The sequence below is a fragment of the Myiozetetes cayanensis genome, unplaced genomic scaffold (genome assembly GCF_022539395.1).
Source record: "Myiozetetes cayanensis isolate MyiCay16 unplaced genomic scaffold, myiCay2020 scf215, whole genome shotgun sequence".
Taxonomy (NCBI): Eukaryota; Metazoa; Chordata; class Aves; order Passeriformes; family Tyrannidae; genus Myiozetetes; species Myiozetetes cayanensis.
The window spans coordinates 44,286-70,152 of NW_026087429.1; the positions used below are offsets into that span (position 1 = coordinate 44,286).

A 25,867-nucleotide genomic window follows, 5' to 3' on the forward strand; every position below is an offset into this window, starting at 1 on the left:
AAGATGATGTGGGCAGGGGTTGTTTGTCCCCTTGCCCTACAGTGGGGCACGCCCAGACTGTTGCCATGAGGTGATGAACGGGCGCTGTTTGGCTGCCACTCAAGCACCACCTTCTGCTGCGTCCTGGCCCTACGTAGTGTAATGTAGAGCTGATGGAATGGGGTGTCAGCACTGCTGGGTGGAGCGATGCTCATCCTTCCATCCACACTGTGCTGCTCCGCGGGGACGCCCGCTAAGCATGAGTGCTGACCAGCCGCTGCAGAGCCTGGTAGCCCTGGCCTGTCTGTGCAGGTGAGCATAGTTTATTGATAGGAAGCAACTGAGAAAGCAAACATTTTATATCCTGCTGCGGGCATATCAGGCAAGCGGAACAGACTCAAACACTCATGGAGTTAACGGTCTGATTCGTTTATTGTGCCTAACAGCAGTGCTTTAATACATATCAGAAAGCTGTGTGTCGAATACGGATTGGCTAATGAACAATGAATACAGTCCCCATTGTTCATTCTTTCCAACTTCTGCATTTCTTGCTGACACTGTCTCTTGCGATTCTCATGCTGGCTTCCAGGGTCTCTTTTTAGCTTCTCGTGTGAAAGATACATCCGTCTCCTTCGCAAGGGTACATCCTGTTGTTTCTTGTTAAACTTTGTATTACCAATCTTGTCAGCTGATGGCCTTGCTAAACATTACAGTTCTGTATATTGATTCAGTATTGCAAAGGCCCCAACACTTCCCCCTCTCTTCTTAAAAACAGCATTAATGCTACGGTTTATGCTAATGCGTGCACAAGTAATACAACAAGGCAAAAGCAACAATATAAGGACACCAACCACTAACACAGTCAATCCTTGCCGAAGTACATCTTTCAGCCATCCTGAAATACCCAGAGAAGAAAGCCAGTCATCAAAAGCACTAGAACCTTCCTTTACATGGTGTATCCGTTCCCGTAATTGTTCTAATTGCTTATGAATGCTCACAGAGTGATCTGACAGGTTCATGCAACACATGCCTTCAAACTCTGTACATCCGTGTCCTTGAGCTAATAACAAAAAATCAATTGCGGCCCTATTTTGTAATACAGCATGGCGTAAGTCTTCTACATCAGTAGCTAATCCTGTAAGAATATCAGAAGTAGAATTAAATTGCTTAACTGCCCAACAGGCTAATGTTCTAATTTTCTTCCAATTGGCTGCAACTGCGCCTCCAGGAAGAAAAGTAGCCAAAGCAACTGTACCACCAAGGGTGCCAATGTTAACATTATCATTACAATCAGGCTTCAAATCATGCAAACTTCTTTGCGCACGGCGTGTTTGGTTATGAATGGTCATTATGTGACGCATACTCGGGGCAAACAAGGTTAATTTACCTATATAACATGGTCCTCCCACAATTTTTGCAGGTATTCCAGGCCAAACTCTATCTCCACAAATGAGAAAATATCCTGAGGGAAGTTGCCGAGAAGTAGTGACATTGTAGTCACGACCTCCCACATTTCGTGAGACATTCCAATGCTGAGTATTACCGGACACGTTAAAATAGCCTGTATACAAGCAAGTGTCACTGGAACCACATAAGCGACGAGCATATTCTTCCCCAAATTTTATCGTCCCAGAGCCGTTTACCGGCAAAATTTGAGGGACTATGTTGCTACAATTGGGATGGGTGGTAATGTTCTGCCATGATTCACTCGAGATAGGAGGAAACGATCCCCACAGGTCTAATTCCTCAGGGGGATGAGAAAGAGTTGCATTAAGGGCTGCTACTAATCCGTGAAGGAAAAAAGCATTCTGCACTAGTGGCCAGTCCCATGATTTGATACATTCGCCATCTGAGTTAATATTTCTCCATTCCCAATAGGATTGATTAATGCGAGTGTAATTTACTCCCAAATAATTGAAATCTGGCCAATGTATGTACGGATAGCCAATCAAGCAGGTTCGAAAAGGATCACCTGCTTGTTGCAGAGCCAAACAAAAATCAGTAACCCCAGAATGATTTGCCCATGTCACCCACATGTTTTCTCGTGGATTTATATCCTCAATGGCACAGCCATTAACCATGAGGCTTAAGACTATTCCCAAAAGTAACGCCATGATCTCCCAGTACAATAGTGCTTTAAGATATGAGACTCTTGTATCTTACAGATAACATCAACCCAAAATTGTACCGTTATTCGTTGCTCAGCTAGAAACAGCTGTTCAAAAGATTCAAAGCAATCCAACAAACTATGCAGCTCCTCCGTAGTGGGATGGGCCTTTCCTGTAGCTAATGCAAACAGATTAGAGTTTAGAAAGGTTATAGTGTGCAAACATCGGGGACATGCCCAGGACCTCAGTTGTCGCCGTTTCAGTTTAAAAACCCTTTTGCAATAACCACAATAAAATTTTACATAGGCATTACAGTACAAACTTCCGCAGTTTGGGCATGGATCTGTATCTGTTGGTCCTTGTGATGCCAAATCTCTCAATTCCTGTAAAGCAGACCGAAGAAAGTACATTGAAAATTGACCACTAGGAAGTTGCATACGTACTGCTTGAGGAAGGCAACGAAATATTGGTAACAAAATTAACAATAGCTTGTGTTCAACTCGGGACTCTTCTATTTGTGCTGGCTGGCGTATGAGTCTCTCCAGATGCAATTGCTGCAGCTCGCGGTCATTCATTCTGCTTATGTTGTGTATCAGCACTGTTGTTTATCCAAGGACGAACCCACTTGGCTGGTACCCAGCGAGCCTGGGAATCTACAGAAACACAGGCATACCCACGGCCCCATGTTATCAGTAAATGCGGTCCGTTCCAACAATTACGTACAGGGTCAAACAACTGAATCTGAACATTATAAGGGGAAAAATCCTTAGAGGAATCCAAAAAATGAGTAAGAATAGGAACATTGTTACTTTCTGAGCGCGGATTCAACCAGTTCAACACATAGCAAGCTTTTGCTATTATGCTATGGGGACTCAATTCCCCCTCTTTCTTAAAAACAGAAAGATAGTGTTTTAGTGATTGATGTGCTCGCTCTACAATGGCTTGTCCACCGGAGTTATAGGGAACCCCAGTGATATGCTTAATTTGCCATTTTTCACAAAACTGTTTCACTTTGGCACTATGGTAGGCAGGAGCATTGTCAGTTTTAATAGATTCTGGGCGGCCTAATACTGCTATTGCTGATGACCAGTGCTGTATACAAGCTGCTGCATTAGTTGATGCATGTGCAGTAGCCCAAAGTGCTTTAGAGCATGTATCAATAGAAACATGAATAAATTTAAGACGACCAAAAGGAGTAAATTCAGTGACATCTGTTTGCCACAAAGATTGCGGTCGGACCCCTCTGGGGTTCACACCGTCTTCCTGTAAGGGTGTAAGCCTAGCACAGTCAGGACAGGCAGCAACAACAGCACGAGCATCAGTCCGGGTGAGAGAAAAAGATTTTTGGAGAGCTTTAGCAGACTGATGAAAAAATGCATGAGATTCAACAGCTTGAGATATGTTTGATATTGCAACAACAGGCATTGTGACTTGGGTATCAATATACCTGTTACCTTCAGTTATGCAGCCAGGAAAAGGCATGTGACTGCGAACATGAATAATCCACCAAGGATACTGTCTGTTTGTGACCTCATTCCAAAGTTGTAACATTAAGCTTTCTAAAACTGGATTAGAAAAGGAGCCTAACAGAGCCTGAGACAGGCGCTTAACAATTCCAACAACATATCAGTGACCGCTATAAAAAATTTGTTGCCAATTTGACTCCCCACTGGGATAAACAATCTCTTCCCAGCAAGCACAGAGGGGTATGTAATACATACGGTCTTACCCATGCCTGGTGCCCTTCTGAATCCATGAAAAAAAGAAAATGTTTACTGACCTTGGTCAACTGACTGCCGCCTATGCCTGAAATGGTAGAATCCACTTTTGTTAGTTCCCAATCCTTATGCCATAAGGAATACGGTAAAACAGACACATCAGCACCTGTATCCAAAATCATGGAGACATCATTGAGAGATACATTATTAGGTCCTGTTATTGTCACATTGCACCTAGGACGCTCTGTACTAATGTTCTGACAAAATGCCACATTAGGAGATCCTATTGACCCAAAGCCTCCACCCCCTCTAACCTTATTTCCTACCTGAGGCACTTGTGCCTTAAACGGTATCAATTGGGCAATAACACTACCTGCAGGGATAGAAACAGGAGGTGAAAAAACCTTGACCATGATTCCAATTGGCCCTGTATAATCTGCATCAATGCATCCAGGTAGAACAAAAATTCCTTTCTTTGAGGTTGAAGAGCGTCCTATGAGTAATGCAGATAGTCCATGACCCAGTGGTCCTGTAACTGTGGATGGAAGCACATGAACATTAGTATCAACAATATTTATGGATTCTGCCACGGCCAGATCGACTCCTGCGCTGCCGATGGTGGCGGAGCGCAGTTCATCGAGGCAGCCATGATTTGATGTTGGGGATATTTCTTGGCCGCGTCCCTCACAACGCGGCTGTTCCCGTTTCCCAGCCCTGTAAGCAGAGTTCCATCTTTCCTGAATTTTGAACGGCACTCTGCTGCTTTGTGCCCGAATTTGTTACACCGAGTACAGATACCATTAAGTGCCTGAGTTTCTTTGCCAAGCTGTCTGCACGCTTTTTCTGAAATGACCTTCCTGCCCACAGTTGAAACAACGTGGTCGAAAACCCTTATCTCCTTTGCCCTTAGATTTTAAAGCCACAGCTAATGCATTTGCATGTATTTTAGCCTTTCTTTCCTCTTCGACTATCGGGGCTCTTGCACACGCCTCTATCATTTTAGTAAGTGTACTACCAGAAGGCAATGCTGCAATTATTTGCTTACATGTGTGATTGGCATTTTGCATTGCAAGTTCTTTTGTAAGCAGGATTTTTAACTCTGGGTTAACATTCGGGGCTGCTTCTATGGCATCCCGCAACTTATCAACAAATGAGAAAAATGGTTCATTGTCTTTTTGCATGATTTTAGTGTACGGGGGGTTAGGTGTATTAATCTGAGGTAAAGCCAAGAACGCAGCTAAGCCTGCTTGTTTTGATTGTTGTCTCACTCTCACATGTAAGGTAGCTTGAACTGCTCCATCTTTGTATTGTCCTGCTCCTAAAAGTGCATCCAAGGGGGCGACTCGCAATGGGCCCCCTTGAGGAAGATGCACATTATCTAACTGCTTTTCTTCTAATGCCTCTTGCCATTTAGCTAGCCAAAGCATATATGTGGTTGGAGAGAGAATAAGTTCCATTATTGCTCTCAAATCAGCAGGAACAAGATCATTATACTTAATTAAGGCAGTAACTTGATTTTTGACTAATTTATTATCGGTACCATATTGCATAATTGATTTTTGAATCCCTTGTACCAATTTCCAATCTAAGGGTTCCCACACAGGATTTCCTTGTCTGACCACAACAGGAGCTACAAGTGGCTGAAATGAAAATTCTCCCTGAACAGTACAGTTTTCAATTAAACCCTTATAACGTTTTTGTGGATCAAAATTAGGATCTCTCGGCTGATTATTCTGTTCTTGCTTTTTACACTCATTTTCCCTCCCCCTCTGTTGTGTTTCTTGCTCCAATCTGTCCCCTATAGCATCTAAACCTTTTACTATAGTGTCATGAGCTGCTTTGTAAGCTTTTCGAACATCTTTTCGTTTTGAGTCTTTATCAAGTCTTTTCATCTCCTCTAACAAAGCAGTCATATTCTTCTTTTGCTGTTGCAGTTCTTTTCTTAATTCTGAGTATGGACCCTTAGGGGATTCATCATCACTGCTAAAAACTGTGTCATCCTCAGGTGGAAGAGGAGGCAGATCTGCAAGAAGACGATCCAAATCCATCGGCTCATCACCGCCTGCCAATTCTTCTGCAGGAGCCGATGAGACTACCTTTTCTGGGGGACCAAGATTCTGGTTCCCTTGTTGTAAATTAGACTGATTTTGAGCCTCATTATCAGGCTGCCAAGGAGGCAGATCATCATCCAATCCCCAAGCTATCTGCTCAGCTCTAGTCATAGCAGGATAAGCAGAAGTAACAGGTGGATAATCAGGGGGATCATTAAGAGGAGGCCATTCATCTGGCTCTGTAGCCTCAGTTTGTTTTTTCACTTCAGGAAGCCGCACCGCAGCTTTAAGTGCCGCAGCGACTTGCGCTTCTCCGTGTAACTGTGCAATCATACTTTTTACTGCACGATAAGTTTGAGCAAGAGTTTTAGCTCCCTTTGTTCCGACTTGAACTGACTCCCAAAGTTCTTCCCCTATCTTAGTCCAAGTTTCATTTTTATAAATATCTTGGGTTGACGAGATAAGTCCACGCCGACGGCTCCAGCATAGTAAATCTATGACAGCCTGTCGGGACAGCGGGGTGTTTGTATGATAAGCCAACTTCATAAGGCTGTCCACCACCGCTTTTTCTACTGCTGATACAGCAATTCCCATCCTGCCTAATTTTCTTGACTCACCGGTGAGTTCTGTCCGCCTTTCTTCGGGCTCTCAGATTCCGCCTCTTTGGGCTCTCAGGTTCCGCCTTTCTTCGGGCTCTAAAGTCAGCTCTCGTCTCCGCTGACCCAGGCAGGTTCCTTGCCGGCTCCGCTGATCCCTTCTCACCCCCTAGTGGATCACGTCGGGGGTCGCCAGATGCTGCGGGCATATCAGGCAAGCGGAACAGACTCAAACACTCATGGAGTTAACGGTCTGATTCGTTTATTGTGCCTAACAGCAGTGCTTAAGTACATATCAGAAAGCTGTGTGTTGAATACGGATTGGCTAATGAACAATGAATACAGTCCCCATTGTTCATTCTTTCCAACTTCTGCATTTCTTGCTGACACTGTCTCTTGCGATTCCCATGCTGGCTTCCAGGGTCTCTTTTTAGCTTCTCGTGTGAAAGATACATCCGTCTCCTTCGCAAGGGTACATCCTGTTGTTTCTTGTTAAACTTTGTATTACCAATCTTGTCAGCTGATGGCCTTGCTAAACATTACAGTTCTGTATATTGATTCAGTATTGCAAAGGCCCCAATACTATCCTTTTTCTTGTATCCCTTTAATTCCCTTTCTACTAGCTAATATTGTATCCCTTTAATTCCCCTTGCACTAATACTTTAATAGAGGCTGTTTGTAATATTGTATGAACGCCAGTAGATAAAGTAGATTTTTTTGGTATTCTTTTAAACTTTTGATTCTCTTTGCTAATAGTTTTTTTTTTTTTTAACTCTCACTGCAATAAAAGATATTTTGTAGTGTTTGAATGACTATTGTACTTGTCTTTATTCCGGACATATATCCTTGCAAACCTGGTACACTTCAGGAACCATGGGAACCATTATGCTTTCTCATTGTGACCTCGGTTACCATGGGAACCATTCTGTTTTCTCATTGTGACCTCGGTTGCCATGGCAACCAATGTGCAGTCTCATTGTGACATCAGTTGCCAAGCCAACCATTGTGCATTCTCATTGTGAACTCGGTTACCATGGCAAACAATGTGCATTCTCATTGTGACATCAGTTGCCAAGGCAACTATTGTGCATTCTCATTGTGACCTCGGTTACCATGGCAACCATTGTGCATCCTCATTATGACATCGGTTGCTATGGCAACCATTGTGCAGTCTCATTGTGACATCACTTCCCATGGCAACCATTATGCATTCCCATTGTGACCTCGGTTACCATGGCAACCATTGTGTATTCTCATTGTGAACTCGGTTACCATGGCAAACAATGTGCATTCTCATTGTGACATCAGTTGCCAAGGCAACCATTGTGCATTCTCATTATGACCTCGGTTGCCATGGCAACCACTGAGCATTCCAATTGATATGTCGGTTACCATGGCAACCATTGTGCATTCCCATTATTACAACAGTTACCATGGAAAACATTGTGCATTCCCACTGTGACATCGTTTACCAGGGCAACCATTGTGCATTCTCATTGTTACGTCAGTTACCCTGGCAACCATTGTGCATTCCTATTATTACAACGGTTGCCATGGAACCCATTGTGCATCTTTACTGGGATCTCGGTTACCATGGCAACCATTGTGATTCGCATTGTGATGTCAGTTGCCATGGCAACCAATGTGCATTCTCATTGTGACCTCGGTTACCATGGCAACCATTGTGCATCCTCATTGTTACATGGTTTACCATGGCAACCTTTGTGCATCCTCATTATGATGTCGGTTGCTATGGCAACCATTGTGCAGTCTCATTGTGACATCACTTCCCATGGCAACCATTATGCATTCCCATTGTGACCTCGGTTACCATGGCAACCATTGTGTATTCTCATTGTGAACTCGGTTACCATGGCAACCATTATACAGTCTCACTGTCACGTTGGTTACCATGGCAACTATTGTGCATTCTCATTGTGACCTCGGTTACCATGGCAACCATTGTGCATCCTCATTATGACATCGGTTGCTATGGCAACCATTGTGCAGTCTCATTGTGACATCACTTCCCATGGCAACCATTATGCATTCCCATTGTGACCTCGGTTACCATGGGAACCATTCTGTTTTCTCATTGTGACCTCGGTTGCCATGACAACCATTGTGCATTCTCATTGTGACTGAGTTGCTATGGCAACCATTGTGCATTCTCATTATGACCTCGGTTGCCATGGCAACCACTGAGCATTCAATTGATATGTCGGTTACCATGGCAACCATTGTGCATTCCCATTATTACAACAGTTACCATGGAAAACATTGTGCATTCCCACTGTGACATCGTTTACCAGGGCAACCATTATGCATTCCCATTGTTACGTCAGTTACCCTGGCAACCATTGTGCATTCCTATTATTACAACGGTTGCCATGGAACCCATTGTGCATCTTTACTGGGATCTCGGTTACCATGGCAACCATTGTGATTCGCATTGTGATGTCAGTTGCCATGGCAACCAATGTGCATTCTCATTGTGACCTCGGTTACCATGGCAACCATTGTGCATCCTCATTGTTACATGGTTTACCATGGCAACCTTTGTGCATCCTCATTATGATGTCGGTTGCTATGGCAACCATTGTGCAGTCTCATTGTGACATCACTTCCCATGGCAACCATTATGCATTCCCATTGTGACCTCGGTTACCGTGGCAACCATTGTGTATTCTCATTGTGAACTCGGTTACCATGGCAACCATTATACAGTCTCACTGTCACGTTGGTTACCATGGCAACTATTGTGCATTCTCATTGTGACCTCGGTTACCATGGCAACCATTGTGCATCCTCATTATGACATCGGTTGCTATGGCAACCATTGTGCAGTCTCATTGTGACATCACTTCCCATGGCAACCATTATGCATTCCCATTGTGACCTCGGTTACCATGGGAACCATTCTGTTTTCTCATTGTGACCTCGGTTGCCATGACAACCATTGTGCATTCTCATTGTGACTGAGTTGCTATGGCAACCATTGTGCATTCTCATTATGACCTCGGTTGCCATGGCAACCACTGAGCATTCCAATTGATATGTCGGTTACCATGGCAACCATTGTGCATTCCCATTATTACAACAGTTACCATGGAAAACATTGTGCATTCCCACTGTGACATCGTTTACCAGGGCAACCATTATGCATTCCCATTGTTACGTCAGTTACCCTGGCAACCATTGTGCATTCCTATTATTACAACGGTTGCCATGGAACCCATTGTGCATCTTTACTGGGATCTCGGTTACCATGGCAACCATTGTGATTCGCATTGTGATGTCAGTTGCCATGGCAACCAATGTGCATTCTCATTGTGACCTCGGTTACCATGGCAACCATTGTGCATCCTCATTGTTACATGGTTTACCATGGCAACCTTTGTGCATCCTCATTATGATGTCGGTTGCTATGGCAACCATTGTGCAGTCTCATTGTGACATCACTTCCCATGGCAACCATTATGCATTCCCATTGTGACCTCGGTTACCATGGCAACCATTGTGTATTCTCATTGTGAACTCGGTTACCATGGCAACCATTATACAGTCTCACTGTCACGTTGGTTACCATGGCAACTATTGTGCATTCTCATTGTGACCTCGGTTACCATGGCAACCATTGTGCATCCTCATTATGACATCGGTTGCTATGGCAACCATTGTGCAGTCTCATTGTGACATCACTTCCCATGGCAACCATTATGCATTCCCATTGTGACCTCGGTTACCATGGGAACCATTCTGTTTTCTCATTGTGACCTCGGTTGCCATGACAACCATTGTGCATTCTCATTGTGACTGAGTTGCTATGGCAACCATTGTGCATTCTCATTATGACCTCGGTTGCCATGGCAACCACTGAGCATTCCAATTGATATGTCGGTTACCATGGCAACCATTGTGCATTCCCATTATTACAACAGTTACCATGGAAAACATTGTGCATTCCCACTGTGACATCGTTTACCAGGGCAACCATTATGCATTCCCATTGTTACGTCAGTTACCCTGGCAACCATTGTGCATTCCTATTATTACAACGGTTGCCATGGAACCCATTGTGCATCTTTACTGGGATCTCGGTTACCATGGCAACCATTGTGATTCGCATTGTGATGTCAGTTGCCATGGCAACCAATGTGCATTCTCATTGTGACCTCGGTTACCATGGCAACCATTGTGCATCCTCATTGTTACATGGTTTACCATGGCAACCTTTGTGCATCCTCATTATGATGTCGGTTGCTATGGCAACCATTGTGCAGTCTCATTGTGACATCACTTCCCATGGCAACCATTATGCATTCCCATTGTGACCTCGGTTACCATGGCAACCATTGTGTATTCTCATTGTGAACTCGGTTACCATGGCAACCATTATACAGTCTCACTGTCACGTTGGTTACCATGGCAACTATTGTGCATTCTCATTGTGACCTCGGTTACCATGGCAACCATTGTGCATCCTCATTATGACATCGGTTGCTATGGCAACCATTGTGCAGTCTCATTGTGACATCACTTCCCATGGCAACCATTATGCATTCCCATTGTGACCTCGGTTACCATGGGAACCATTCTGTTTTCTCATTGTGACCTCGGTTGCCATGACAACCATTGTGCATTCTCATTGTGACTGAGTTGCTATGGCAACCATTGTGCATTCTCATTATGACCTCGGTTGCCATGGCAACCACTGAGCATTCCAATTGATATGTCGGTTACCATGGCAACCATTGTGCATTCCCATTATTACAACAGTTACCATGGAAAACATTGTGCATTCCCACTGTGACATCGTTTACCAGGGCAACCATTATGCATTCCCATTGTTACGTCAGTTACCCTGGCAACCATTGTGCATTCCTATTATTACAACGGTTGCCATGGAACCCATTGTGCATCTTTACTGGGATCTCGGTTACCATGGCAACCATTGTGATTCGCATTGTGATGTCAGTTGCCATGGCAACCAATGTGCATTCTCATTGTGACCTCGGTTACCATGGCAACCATTGTGCATCCTCATTGTTACATGGTTTACCATGGCAACCTTTGTGCATCCTCATTATGATGTCGGTTGCTATGGCAACCATTGTGCAGTCTCATTGTGACATCACTTCCCATGGCAACCATTATGCATTCCCATTGTGACCTCGGTTACCATGGCAACCATTGTGTATTCTCATTGTGAACTCGGTTACCATGGCAACCATTATACAGTCTCACTGTCACGTTGGTTACCATGGCAACTATTGTGCATTCTCATTGTGACCTCGGTTACCATGGCAACCATTGTGCATCCTCATTATGACATCGGTTGCTATGGCAACCATTGTGCAGTCTCATTGTGACATCACTTCCCATGGCAACCATTATGCATTCCCATTGTGACCTCGGTTACCATGGGAACCATTCTGTTTTCTCATTGTGACCTCGGTTGCCATGACAACCATTGTGCATTCTCATTGTGACTGAGTTGCTATGGCAACCATTGTGCATTCTCATTATGACCTCGGTTGCCATGGCAACCACTGAGCATTCCAATTGATATGTCGGTTACCATGGCAACCATTGTGCATTCCCATTATTACAACAGTTACCATGGAAAACATTGTGCATTCCCACTGTGACATCGTTTACCAGGGCAACCATTATGCATTCCCATTGTTACGTCAGTTACCCTGGCAACCATTGTGCATTCCTATTATTACAACGGTTGCCATGGAACCCATTGTGCATCTTTACTGGGATCTCGGTTACCATGGCAACCATTGTGATTCGCATTGTGATGTCAGTTGCCATGGCAACCAATGTGCATTCTCATTGTGACCTCGGTTACCATGGCAACCATTGTGCATCCTCATTGTTACATGGTTTACCATGGCAACCTTTGTGCATCCTCATTATGATGTCGGTTGCTATGGCAACCATTGTGCAGTCTCATTGTGACATCACTTCCCATGGCAACCATTATGCATTCCCATTGTGACCTCGGTTACCATGGCAACCATTGTGTATTCTCATTGTGAACTCGGTTACCATGGCAACCATTATACAGTCTCACTGTCACGTTGGTTACCATGGCAACTATTGTGCATTCTCATTGTGACCTCGGTTACCATGGCAACCATTGTGCATCCTCATTATGACATCGGTTGCTATGGCAACCATTGTGCAGTCTCATTGTGACATCACTTCCCATGGCAACCATTATGCATTCCCATTGTGACCTCGGTTACCATGGGAACCATTCTGTTTTCTCATTGTGACCTCGGTTGCCATGACAACCATTGTGCATTCTCATTGTGACTGAGTTGCTATGGCAACCATTGTGCATTCTCATTATGACCTCGGTTGCCATGGCAACCACTGAGCATTCCAATTGATATGTCGGTTACCATGGCAACCATTGTGCATTCCCATTATTACAACAGTTACCATGGAAAACATTGTGCATTCCCACTGTGACATCGTTTACCAGGGCAACCATTATGCATTCCCATTGTTACGTCAGTTACCCTGGCAACCATTGTGCATTCCTATTATTACAACGGTTGCCATGGAACCCATTGTGCATCTTTACTGGGATCTCGGTTACCATGGCAACCATTGTGATTCGCATTGTGATGTCAGTTGCCATGGCAACCAATGTGCATTCTCATTGTGACCTCGGTTACCATGGCAACCATTGTGCATCCTCATTGTTACATGGTTTACCATGGCAACCTTTGTGCATCCTCATTATGATGTCGGTTGCTATGGCAACCATTGTGCAGTCTCATTGTGACATCACTTCCCATGGCAACCATTATGCATTCCCATTGTGACCTCGGTTACCATGGCAACCATTGTGTATTCTCATTGTGAACTCGGTTACCATGGCAACCATTATACAGTCTCACTGTCACGTTGGTTACCATGGCAACTATTGTGCATTCTCATTGTGACCTCGGTTACCATGGCAACCATTGTGCATCCTCATTATGACATCGGTTGCTATGGCAACCATTGTGCAGTCTCATTGTGACATCACTTCCCATGGCAACCATTATGCATTCCCATTGTGACCTCGGTTACCATGGGAACCATTCTGTTTTCTCATTGTGACCTCGGTTGCCATGACAACCATTGTGCATTCTCATTGTGACTGAGTTGCTATGGCAACCATTGTGCATTCTCATTATGACCTCGGTTGCCATGGCAACCACTGAGCATTCCAATTGATATGTCGGTTACCATGGCAACCATTGTGCATTCCCATTATTACAACAGTTACCATGGAAAACATTGTGCATTCCCACTGTGACATCGTTTACCAGGGCAACCATTATGCATTCCCATTGTTACGTCAGTTACCCTGGCAACCATTGTGCATTCCTATTATTACAACGGTTGCCATGGAACCCATTGTGCATCTTTACTGGGATCTCGGTTACCATGGCAACCATTGTGATTCGCATTGTGATGTCAGTTGCCATGGCAACCAATGTGCATTCTCATTGTGACCTCGGTTACCATGGCAACCATTGTGCATCCTCATTGTTACATGGTTTACCATGGCAACCTTTGTGCATCCTCATTATGATGTCGGTTGCTATGGCAACCATTGTGCAGTCTCATTGTGACATCACTTCCCATGGCAACCATTATGCATTCCCATTGTGACCTCGGTTACCATGGCAACCATTGTGTATTCTCATTGTGAACTCGGTTACCATGGCAACCATTATACAGTCTCACTGTCACGTTGGTTACCATGGCAACTATTGTGCATTCTCATTGTGACCTCGGTTACCATGGCAACCATTGTGCATCCTCATTATGACATCGGTTGCTATGGCAACCATTGTGCAGTCTCATTGTGACATCACTTCCCATGGCAACCATTATGCATTCCCATTGTGACCTCGGTTACCATGGGAACCATTCTGTTTTCTCATTGTGACCTCGGTTGCCATGACAACCATTGTGCATTCTCATTGTGACTGAGTTGCTATGGCAACCATTGTGCATTCTCATTATGACCTCGGTTGCCATGGCAACCACTGAGCATTCCAATTGATATGTCGGTTACCATGGCAACCATTGTGCATTCCCATTATTACAACAGTTACCATGGAAAACATTGTGCATTCCCACTGTGACATCGTTTACCAGGGCAACCATTATGCATTCCCATTGTTACGTCAGTTACCCTGGCAACCATTGTGCATTCCTATTATTACAACGGTTGCCATGGAACCCATTGTGCATCTTTACTGGGATCTCGGTTACCATGGCAACCATTGTGATTCGCATTGTGATGTCAGTTGCCATGGCAACCAATGTGCATTCTCATTGTGACCTCGGTTACCATGGCAAGCATTGTGCATCCTCATTGTTACATGGTTTACCATGGCAACCTTTGTGCATCCTCATTATGACATCGGTTGCTATGGCAACCATTGTGCAGTCTCATTGTGACATCACTTCCCATGGCAACCATTATGCATTCCCATTGTGACCTCGGTTACCATGGCAACCATTGTGTATTCTCATTGTGAACTCGGTTACCATGGCAACCATTATACAGTCTCACTGTCACATTGGTTACCATGGCAACTATTGTGCATTCTCATTGTGACCTCGGTTACCATGGCAACCATTGTGCATCCTCATTATGACATCAGTTGCTATGGCAACCATTGTGCAGTCTCATTGTGACATCACTTCCCACGGCAACCATTATCTCATTGTGACATCACTTCCCATGGCAACCATTATGCATTCCCATTGTGACCTCGGTTACCATGGCAACCATTCTGTTTTCTCATTGTGACCTCGGTTGCCATGACAACCATTGTGCATTCTCATTGTGACTGAGTTGCTATGGCAACCATTGTGCATTGTCATTGTGACCTCATTTACCATGGCAACCACTGAGCATTCCAATTGATATGTCGGTTACCATGGCAACCATTGTGCATTCCCATTATTACAACAGTTACCATGGAAAACATTGTGCATTCCCACTGTGACATCGTTTACCAGGGCAACCATTATGCATTCCCATTGTTACGTCAGTTACCCTGGCAACCATTGTGCATTCCTATTATTACAACGGTTGCCATGGAACCCATTGTGCATCTTTACTGGGATCTCGGTTACCATGGTAACCATTGTGATTCTCATTGTGAGGTCCGTTGCCATGGCAACCATTATGCATTCTAATTGTGACCTCTGTTACCTTGGCAACCATTGTGCATCCTCATTGTGACATCGGTTGCCATGGCAACCTTTGTGCATCCTCATTATGATGTCGGTTGCTATGGCAACCATTGTGCAGTCTCATTGTGACATCACTTCCCATGGCAACCATTATGCATTCCCATTGTGACCTCACTTACCATGGCAACCATTGTGCATTCTCATTATGAACTCGGTTGCCATGGCAACCATAGTGCATTCTCATTGGTCCCCGGTTACCATGGCAACCATTGTGCATTTGCGTTGCTAGGGTCGATTAATAAGGCAACCATTATGCATTTTTATTGATACGTTGTTTACCATGGCAACCATCTGTAACACACAGATAATATAGAAATGCCAAAAATTGTTTCTGCCTTTCAAAAACTTCCTATCAAACATTCTCTGTCAGCTCTCTGAAGGAAGTTCTCACCAGGACTTCCCACGGCACTTTTCCTGCTAAAAGATCCTGCTATTGTTTATGGTTATCATATCTCCTCCAACATCTGAACTGGCTACGTGTCAAGAAACCACATTCAACCTCCTTTGAACACTATAAAAGTTGAGGACAAATTTTGGAAAATCAGGGAGAGGAAAGGGAGAAGAACTGGTGACTGTAGCCGAGAATCTCTGCCCACCTCCCCTCACCTTTTCTCCGCCACCGCGTGCTGCCTGCCTGCCACCAGAGACTGGAACTGTGCCGGCCTGGAGAGAGCTGAGACCACCGTGCCACATGTGGGAGTTCTACCTTATCCTTCTACCCTGACCATATTTCTGAGGGTCCAAAGCTTCAGCTGAGTTGAGACCCTGCAGGGCCTGGGACAGGGGGTGAGCGGTGAAACCACACATGCTGCATTGCAGAGAACTAAAGCTGTCAGACCCCCTGCAGCTACAGAGATAACATCCAAAAGCTGCAGAGTTAGAGAAAAAAAGGCAGAAACTGCTTCTCTTCCCCCACACACAGACCAGTTCGGTGGGAAAAGGAAGTTTTCAGTGGTATCTTTTCTCTACTTCTGGAAATAATCTTAGCAGTTTCTAACCTTTTCTTATTTTTTCCTCGTTCTCTTTGCATCTCTTAGCAATTAATAAAATCAGGTTTTGGTATCAAGAGACACTTGTGCGAGTTTTAGTTTTGCTCAAGGGAATATTCGAATCTGAAGTTCTTTCTGCAATATTTAAGCAGATTGTAACAAGGGACCATGGAAAAGTGGTAGGAACAGGGAGAAGGGTGGAAAAGTGGTCTGGTAGGTTTGACACTCCCATGGGGGTCTTTGGGAAAGGGAGGATTTACAAAAGGGGGATGGCGCCCCTGAGTTCCCAACTTACTATGGGGTGCTGGGGGCTCCTGGATCCAATCTCAGCCTTGGGTTATGCCAACACTTTCAGTTAAGAGGAATTACAGAGGTGGGACTGAACCACTTTTGTCCCCTAGGTTTTAATGACGGTAAATCAGATCTACTGACAGAAATTAATTATTTAGGGTTACAAATGATCAGACAAAAGATCTTCATCAGAATTATTTACTGCACAATAGAAACACTAAAACTACCAGTAGTACAGCATTAGATAGGACAGTGCTCTACACTAGAGCAATTGTTGAAGCAATTCTACTCAAGCTGGCACCAAAGCAAGAATTATGAATTACAGATGGATGGAACTCCCCCAGACCAACACTCAGGGAGAGATCTCTGCTCTCAACCTCCAGCAGTGACCTTGGGGGGTTCCAGCCAAGGCAGGAATCTCCACACACCCCTCAAGAAGGGTTCTGTTGGCACAACCTGCCCTTGGCAAAGGGGATGGGCCCTTTCTGGTAGAAAGGGATGGACTGACAGTCACTGGACTCCAGGGGTTGCCTCACCATCAGGGGGGTCATTTGGGGTGGGAGCAGCGGCTGAAGCTCTTCCCGCAGTTGGGGCACTTGTAGGGTTTCTCTTACCGGTGGGTCCGTTGGTGTTTGGTCAAGGCAGAGCTGTGGGTGAAGCTCTTCCCACACTCCCCACACTTGTAGGGCCTCTCCCCGGTGTGGATGCGCCGGTGGGTGACGAGGGTGGAGTTGTGTTTAAAGCCCTTCCCGCAGTCAGTGCAGCGGAAGGGCCTCTCCTCTGTGTGTGTCCGCTGGTGTATGAGGAGATCTGAGCTGCGCTGAAACCTCTTCCCACATTCTAAGCACTTGTAGGGTCATTCCCCAGTGTGGATGCGCTGGTGGTTGCAGAGGTTGGAGCTGTCCCTGAAGCTCTTCCCACATTCCCTACACGTGTAGGGCCGTTCCCCAGTGTGGATGCGCTGGTGTTGGAGCAGGTTGGAGCTGTTCCTGAAGTTCTTCCCACATTCCTCACACGTGTAGGGCCGTTCCCCAGTGTGGATGAGTTGGTGGGTGCGGAGCTTGAACCTCTTCCTAAAGTTCTTCCCACATTCACCACACGTGTAGGGCCATTCCCCAGTGTGGATGAGCTGGTGGTGTATCAGGTTGGAGCTGTTCCTGAAGCTCTTCCCACATTCTCTACACGTGTAGGGCCGTTCCCCAGTGTGGATGTGCTGGTGCCTGAGGAGGTGGTAGCTCTGCCTGAAACTCTTCCCACATTCCAAGCACCTGAAGGGCTTCTCCCTGCTGGGAGGCTGCTCAGGGACCACCAGCTCGGAGCTCTGGCTCAAGCTCCGGCCGCCTTCCCGGCACAGGATGGGTCTTTCCTCCTCAGAGCTCCCTGGGCTGGCTTTGCAGCCCCTCCTCCGGGGGCATCTCCGGGCCTTTTCCTCCCCGCTGCCTTCCTGCGCCGGGGAGCCCTTCAAAACGGCCTCTCCCACCAGGCTCTGCCGGGGGGATTTGTCCTCCGTGCTCTCCATCCTCAGCTCGGGGCCTGGGGCAGGAAGGAAGAAGGACAGGCAGGGGATTTCACTCTGGCCCAGAGGGAAGGCCAAGGACATCCCCCAGACCCAGCCCCGGCAGGACGGCGGCGCCAGCGGGGTTGTCCTGCAGCCGGGGGCGATGCTCGGCTGCCACAGGCACCACAAGACAGGGCCAAAGGGGCACTGACTTCCTCCTCACCTGCCTGGGGGGCCCGCGGCACCTTCCTCTTCCTCGCAGCCTTCTCCTCCATCTGCCCAAGCTTTGGGAAGGACAAATCCTGCTGGGGGGAAACAAGGCCTGAGCGCATTGGCTTGGGGGTTCCTCCTTCCCAAGTCCATCTCTAGAACTCACTGGGCATCCTCTGACCATAAAAACCTCCAAAACATCAAAATTAAGCCCAGAAAATCCCAATCTGTCGACATTCAGGAAAAAAAACCCCTAAGAAATAGTGGAATGGACACCCCTCCATCACAGTGCAAAAATTTACCAGGATTCAGCCAAAATATGAAGATTCAGTCCAAAAATACTCTCCCAGGAGTTCCCCTCTCTGGTCTCTCCCCTCTGGGGTTCAGAGGGTCTCTCCTGTCTGGGATGCTGGCAGTCCCACTTAGGGATTCTGGGAGTGTTGGGCATCCCAAGGGTCCCTTCTCCTCTGGCTCTCACCTTCAGGGTGCCGCCTTCCCAGACATTCCCCCTCTCCAGGTTCTCCACCTTGTTGTCCCAGGGATCCCAGGGGTCCCCTCTCTCCAGGCTTCCCCTTCTCTGCTCCCCCCGTTTCAGGCTCCCGGGGGTCCCGGGGCTCCTCCCTCTCCGTGCTCCCCCCTCCAGCCTGCCGGGGGTCCCCCAGCTCCGGCATCGCCCACTCCGCCCTCCACCCTTGGCAGCTCCCAGGGGGACCCCAAAACTGCTGTGTCTGCCCAGCCAGCCCCGGGCTGACAGTGGCCCTGAGCCTGTCCCTGCTCCTCCCTGCAGGCTCCGTGGCCGGGCACACTTTGTGTTCCTGGGTGCCACTAGCTCAGCAGCTGCAGCTGCTCCAATCAGCGCCCGCAGCTCTGCAGCAAAGCCCCAGCTCACCTGGCACACAGGGCATGGACACAGCACCTTCTCGCTGCTGGGCACTCCCAGCTCAGCCTCTTCCCCAGCACGGGGCTCTCCTGCCTCAGCACCACCTCTGCCTTCCACTTCTTCTCAGGGCCACCTCAGGGCCAGCTCTGGGTTCACCTCCGGGCCATTGCTCAGGGACACCTCAGGGCCTGCTCTCCAGGACAGCAACCTGCAGGGAGGGCAGATGATGTGCAAGCCCAGGGGGGCCTGCTTGCACTGGCCTGGGGGCTTCTTTCTCCTTCCACAACCACCCCACAACTTCTCCTGCTTTTCTAACCCCACATCTTTGCAGACTGACCTTGTCTCTGTGTCTGCACAGACACATCTATCCCCTGTGGACAGAGCCTCCAGCATGTGCTGCCCTGGCAATGGCACCCAGAGAATCCCAGAATCAGCCGGCTTGGAAAAGACCTCCCAGATCATCAAGTGCACCCCTTGATCCAACCCCGCCGTGGTTCCCAGACCGTGGCACGGATGCCCAGTGGGGGGCTTTGGGGATGAGGGGTCCCCCAGTACAGTCCAGTGCCCCCAGTATAACCCAATGTGCTCCTGTCCCAGGGTGCCAGGTGATCCCTTTTTGTCAGGGGTTTGATTGGGATTTGGGGTGTTTCGGGGGCCTCTGGGTGCATTTGGGGGAGCTAAAAGAGGTCTTGGGAGCATTGGGGGTAAAAGGGATCTGGGGGGGAGGGGATTAAAGGAAAAATGGGGATTAGGGAACTTTTCGGGGACCTTATTGGGGCCTGGGGGGGACAGGAGGGGCAGCACCATGAGTAGGTGAGTTCTGAGACCCGCCCTGGTGTCCCCAAGACCCTCCTGCTGTCCTCAATTCCCCACTTGGCACCCTGAGACCCCCCTGGTGTCTCCAATGTTCCCAGGGCTTCCCCATGGCCCAAATTCCCCCCTTGACACCACCCATTCCACTGTCCCCAAACCCCATCCCTGATGTCCCCAACCCTCCATCTCCCCCAGAAGGCCCCCTGGACCCTCTGACCCCCAAAACGGCCCCGTCCCCCCACGCTCACAGAAAGGTCAAGGGCATCTGGGGACACATTGGGGAAATTTGGGGGGCTTTGGGGGGCACTGGGTGATTACTGGGAGGTACTGGGACACACTGGGGGGAACCAGGAGGCACTGGGAGGGACTGAGGGGTTATTGAGGGACGCTGAGAGGGCACTGGGAGGGAACTGGGACACACTGGGGGGCACTGGTAGAGCACTGGGGAGTTACTAAGGAATTACCAGGACACACGGGGGGACACTGGGAGGTTACTGGGCCATACTGGGGATTACTGGGTGCTCACTGGAGGATCATTGGGCCATACGGGGGGCGGTGGGAGGTCACTGGGAAACACTGGGTGGTCGCTGGGCAGGTTACTGGGCCATACTGAGAGCCACTGGGAGCTCACTGGGCTGTACTGGGGGCACTGGGGTGGCACCCCAGGACCACTCCCCTGAGGACTGAGGGACCCCCTGAACCCCAATGATGGGTTTTAGGGGACCCCTGAGCCTCCCTGCCTGTGGGGTTTCTGTGTGCTGAGTTTTGGGGGTCTCTGGGGTTCGGAGGGGCATTAAGATTCCCTTTCCCTGGGGTCGGTCCGCCCAGCCGGCAGGGGGCGCTGTGGCACGAGCGGCAATGGCGGCGCCGCACGGAGCCTCTTGGGAGTTGAAGTTCTCTCATGGAAACTCCGCCGGCGCCTGCGCAGTGCAGCTATGGCGTTTAAACAGCTCCCCCCGGGAGGGTTCCGAGGCCCCAGCCCTTTCAGGGACCCCCTAAACCCCTTCAGGCACCTTCACCCTCCCCTCTGAGCGCCCTCAGGACACCAAATCCCCTCCGCGACCTCCCCAGAGCCTCTCACAGGCCTCAAAACCTCCTCGGGAACCCCCGAGCCCCTCCTCTCCACTCTGCCGAGCCCTCCAGCCTTCCCGCCCACAGCCGCGCTCCCCGCAGCCCCCGAGCGCATCCCCAGACTCACCGCAGGCCCCGCCGGCTCTCACAGAGTCGAAGATTCCGCTGTCGCCGCCATCGCTTTCCCGGCAGCCACCGCGGGGCTGTGCGCGCGCACCGCCGGCAGAGACCCCGCCCCGCTCAGCCAATCAGCGCGTGGTGCCGCTCCCCGCCCGCCCCGCCCCCTTTTCCGCGCGGGGCACGCCGGGAGTTGTAGTTGCAGCGGCTCAAAGCTCCAAACTCCCCCAGACTCAATTCCCCACGGGCGTTCCTGGGGCAGAGCGGGGCAGAACCGGGGCGGGGACGGGACGGGCATTGGGTGGAAATCATTATAAAAACTGTAACCCCTGCGTTGGAAGGGATGTGGGTGGGTTTGTGTTCCTGGAGCCTGGAGCTCATGAAAACCTCTGCTGCTTGTTTGATCTCCTGCCTAGTTGGGCCTGGAGTCTTTTTTCCTCTGCAGCCTTTTAGGCAACAACGTTTATGGGGTTTATGAGGACATGACCTTTATGAGGAGAGCCTCTTATGAGGTGTATGGGCTTTCTGAGGACAGCACCTTTACGACCTGCATGGGCTTTATGCAGAGAGATCTTTTATGATGAGAGCTCTATCATGAGGTGTATGGGGTGTATGAGGACAGTGCTTTTATGACATTTATGGTGTTTACTGAGGGCAGAGCCTTTATGATGTGAGCCCCTTCTGAGGTGCACGGGCTTTATGAGGACAGAGCCTTTATGAGGTTTATGGCATTTATGAGAACATCTCCTTTATGATGACAGCCCCATGAGGAGATTTATGGGCCTTATGAGGACAGGGGCCTTATGAGGCCTGCACTGTTATGAGGTGTATGGGTTCTATTAGGGCAGAGACCTTGTGAGGCTTGCCCCATTGTGAGGTGGATGGGGTTTATGAGGAGAGAGACTTTATGATGAGAGCCCCTTATGAGTTTTATGGGCATTATAAGGAGAGCACCATTATGACATGTAAGGGTGTTATGAAGACAGAGCTTTTATGATGAGAGCTCTTTTATGAGGTGTTTGGGCTCTATGAGGCCTGCACCATTGTGAGGTGGATGGGCTTTATGAGGGCAGTGTCTTTATGGGGCCTGCACTATTATGAGGTGGGTGGGGTTTATGAGGACAGAACTTTTAGGATGTTTATGGGGTTTCTGAGGACATGGCCTTTATCATGGGAGCCCCTGATGAAGTTTATGGGCTTTATGAGGTCAGTGCCTTTATGGGGCCTGCACCATTATGAGGTGAAGGAGCTTTATGATGCTGGAGCCTTTATGAGGTTTCTGGCATTACTGAGGTCATCGGCTTTATGATGAGAGCCCCATGATGAGGGGTATTGGCTTTGTAAGGCCAGTGCTTTTAGGAGGCTGCACCATTAAGGGGTATATGGGCTTTATGAGGACAGAGACCTTCTGAAGCCCCATTGTGAGCTGGATGGGGTTTATGTTGACATGGCCTTTATGAGGAGAGCCTCTTAGGAGGTTTATGGATTCTCTGGATGCAGCCTGGTAAAAAGAGAGAGGCTGAAGAAAAAGGGTAAAACACAGTGGGGAGAGCCCTGAGGCTCAGATCCAGTGCTGGTGGGTGTCTGTAGGGACAAGGCAGTTGTACAGAACAAGGCAGAGCTGTGGGGCTGTGGCTCTGACTGCAGCCAAATCCCCCCATCCCAGAGGAAGGCAAAGGGCACACAGGGATCCGCAGCCCGTGCGAGTGCAGGCACTGGGGCAGTTCCAGATGAACACTGTGGCCATCCTGCAGAGCCTGACTGAGAAAAAGATCCTTTCTGGGGAAGCCTGGGCTGGCTTGGGTGCAGGGCACTGGGGACAGAGCCCACCCGGGGAAGGGAGGGACAGTTAACAGGGCTGGGCAGAATTTTAGGCTTTTTCAAGGGCCAAAAGCTCTTTGCTCCCCACCCCGTCCGGCTCACGCTGTTTCCTCAGCACCTTCACTTGCTCAGGTGAGGCCAGACTTGAAGACTTGGAAAAGCAGATTGCCCACAAGAAGGGATCCTGGCAGAGGGCTGCAGCCCTCGAGTGGGGCAGAGGGATATGTACAGGAGCTACAAGGCATTGTTATTGCCAGGTTATGGTAAAGCATCAGGGTTTGTTCTGAGATCTCAACACACCCAGGGGGATATGGATTGTATTTTAAAAAAAATCCTGAGAACACCAAAAAGGACCTTGATCAAAACCTCTGCTGTGAAGCCAAGGGCTTTCACCCATGGCTGTTGCCTCGTTCCTCCCAGCTGCAAGGTCTGGGATGAGGGGAGATGACTGTGTGGCCAGACAGGTCTTTGGGCAGATGGGACACCCGGCCTTTCCACAGAGCAAACAGGATGACCCAGCCCTGCACAGCCCCCCCAGAGCCTGGCAAGCTGCTTTGCAAGAGGAAAAACCTACAGTGGTGTCACCCTGAGAGTTTCTCATCTCAGCCTCTGCTACCAAGTGGTGGGGCAAGGAGAGGCGGGTGGCACAGGCAGGGCCAGCAATGCCTGTCCCGCTCCTGCCATGGTGCCCAGGTGGGCTCCCCTGGGACAGCAGGTGGCAGGAATTGTCAGATCCCCTTGCCCTGGTTTGGCAGAATTGTTTGGGAATTGGTATTATCTTGTTTGGTTTTATAATCACACAGCAAAATGGTCATTATTCTATCAATATGTATGTGTGTAGATATTTATGTACATTTAATTTTGAGAGCAGAGCAGTGCTGTTTTGAAACTCATCTTTCCTATAAAGGAATTTCTCTCCTGACAATAAACCCCCTGAAGATTTGTATGCCCCGTGCCTCTCCTTTCAGCAGGGCTTCGTAGTCCCAGAGGCATCAGGATGAGCCCTCTGGCTTTTGCAAGGTCTGCTGTGCTCAAGCTCCACCAATCCTTTGGGGAAATCTTTGCTGGGTGAGCAAGCCAGGCTGCTGCAGGCCCAGGCTCAGCTGGAGGGAGCCAGCATGGCATGGACGCCGTGTCCCCATGGGCAGGGTTTGCTTTGGAGCCTGTGCTTGTTGGAACACAGGGATCTGTGAGCTGAGCTGGGGATGGACCCGCAGCCCGGCCCAGGCGCCCCATGGAGCTGCTCTGGGCTGTGTGCTGGGACAGGGACACACAGGACCTGCTCCTGACACGTCCCTGCACACTCCACAAAGAACCAGCAGCATCTTCCTCCCTTTCTCTAAGCACAAAAGTGTGTTTGCTTCCTCTGTAGGGGTAACCCCCATTCCCCACTGTTCCCCAGGAAGCTGCAGCCCCTGCAGGGCTCATCGCGGCCTCCAGCACTGAGTGCTCAGCACAGGCAGCACATGGAGCTGCTGAGAGAGTGCAGAGGAGGCCTGCGAGGTGCTGCGAGGGCTGGAGCCCCTGTGCCCTGAGGAAAGGCTGCCAGAGTTGGGGTTGCTGAGGCGGGAGAAGAGAAGGCCCCGGGGAGGCCTCAGTGCGGCCGGGCAGGAGCTGAAGGGGCCCAGAGGAAAGCTGGGACAGAGTGTTCAGCAGGGCCTGTGGGGAGAGGACAAGGGGGCACGGCTTGAACTGAAGGAGGGTCATTTAGGGTCGATCTGAGGGAGATGTTTTCTTCCAGGGAGGGTGGAGGGGACTGGCACAGGCAGGGCCTGAGAGGCTCCGTCCCTGGGAGCGTTGAAGGGCCGGTTGGACGGAGCCCTCAGTAACCTGGTGTGGTGGGAGGTTGCTCAGGTTGGAAGGAGTTGATTTTTAGGGTCCCTTCCAAGACAAACCATTCAAGGATTCCATCATTTTCTGGTCCCTATCCTGACAGCTCCTGTGCCATCCCAGCTGCCAGAGCTGTGCCCGTGTTCCATGTGGAATGGCCAGCACCCAGCACCCAGCACAGCGGGTGAAGGGGCCTCCAAGGAAACCAGAGGGGGACTCTTGGTCAGGAACTGCAGTGACAGAACAAGGGGGAATGGGCTCAAACTACCAGAGAGGATTAGAGTAGTTAGATTGGATGTTAGGGCTGTATTGTTTCCTGTGAGGGTGGTGAGGCCCTGGCAGGGGCTGTGCAGAGGGGCTGTGGATGCCCCATCCCTGGGAACATTCAGGGCCAGGTTGGACGGGGCCCTGAGCAACCTGATCAGGTTGGAACAAGATGATTTGTAGGGTCCCTCCCAAGCCAATCCATTCAAGGATTTCATCATTCCATGATCCCCATCCCCCCTGTGGAGTGGCCCCACAGCTCCTGTGACATCCCAGCTGCCAGAGCTGTCCTGTGTTCCATGTGGAAGTGCCAGTGCCCAGGAACGAGCACAGCGCAGCCATT

General features: G+C 48.9%; 3 protein-coding genes across 3 annotated transcripts; all 3 read right to left on the reverse strand.

The window, feature by feature from the left end:
• Window positions 1–392: 392 nt before the first annotated feature.
• LOC126641811 (uncharacterized) lies at window positions 393–4,323 on the reverse strand. Its single transcript, XM_050318891.1, has 2 exons — window positions 4,179–4,323; window positions 393–2,470 (listed from the first exon to the last, which is right to left on the reverse strand). Exon 2 carries the CDS (start codon window positions 2,091–2,093, stop codon window positions 687–689), a length of 1,407 nt encoding a protein of 468 aa, XP_050174848.1. The 5' UTR covers window positions 2,094–2,470; window positions 4,179–4,323; the 3' UTR covers window positions 393–686.
• On the reverse strand, window positions 3,888–15,002 carry LOC126641814 (uncharacterized). Its single transcript, XM_050318894.1, has 5 exons — window positions 14,978–15,002; window positions 9,232–14,817; window positions 7,956–8,554; window positions 5,074–7,475; window positions 3,888–3,893 (listed from the first exon to the last, which is right to left on the reverse strand). Exons 4-5 carry the CDS (start codon window positions 6,448–6,450, stop codon window positions 3,888–3,890), a joined length of 1,383 nt encoding a protein of 460 aa, XP_050174851.1. The 5' UTR covers window positions 6,451–7,475; window positions 7,956–8,554; window positions 9,232–14,817; window positions 14,978–15,002.
• Window positions 15,003–15,987: 985 nt separating this feature from the next.
• On the reverse strand, window positions 15,988–21,707 carry LOC126641813 (gastrula zinc finger protein XlCGF8.2DB-like). The gene is given in 4 exon segments (XM_050318893.1): window positions 15,988–18,553; window positions 18,742–18,820; window positions 19,618–19,816; window positions 21,620–21,707. Coding segments are annotated over 2 exon segments (975 nt in total). The 5' UTR covers window positions 18,794–18,820; window positions 19,618–19,816; window positions 21,620–21,707; the 3' UTR covers window positions 15,988–17,630.
• Window positions 21,708–25,867: the final 4,160 nt, after the last annotated feature.

What these genes read in the sequence shown, in the direction of transcription:
- LOC126641811 (XM_050318891.1), bottom strand. Translation starts at nt 2,093, where the DNA reads ATGGCGTTACTTTTGGGAATAGTCTTAAGCCTCATGGTTAATGGCTGT.
- LOC126641814 (XM_050318894.1), bottom strand. Translation starts at nt 6,450, where the DNA reads ATGGGAATTGCTGTATCAGCAGTAGAAAAAGCGGTGGTGGACAGCCTT.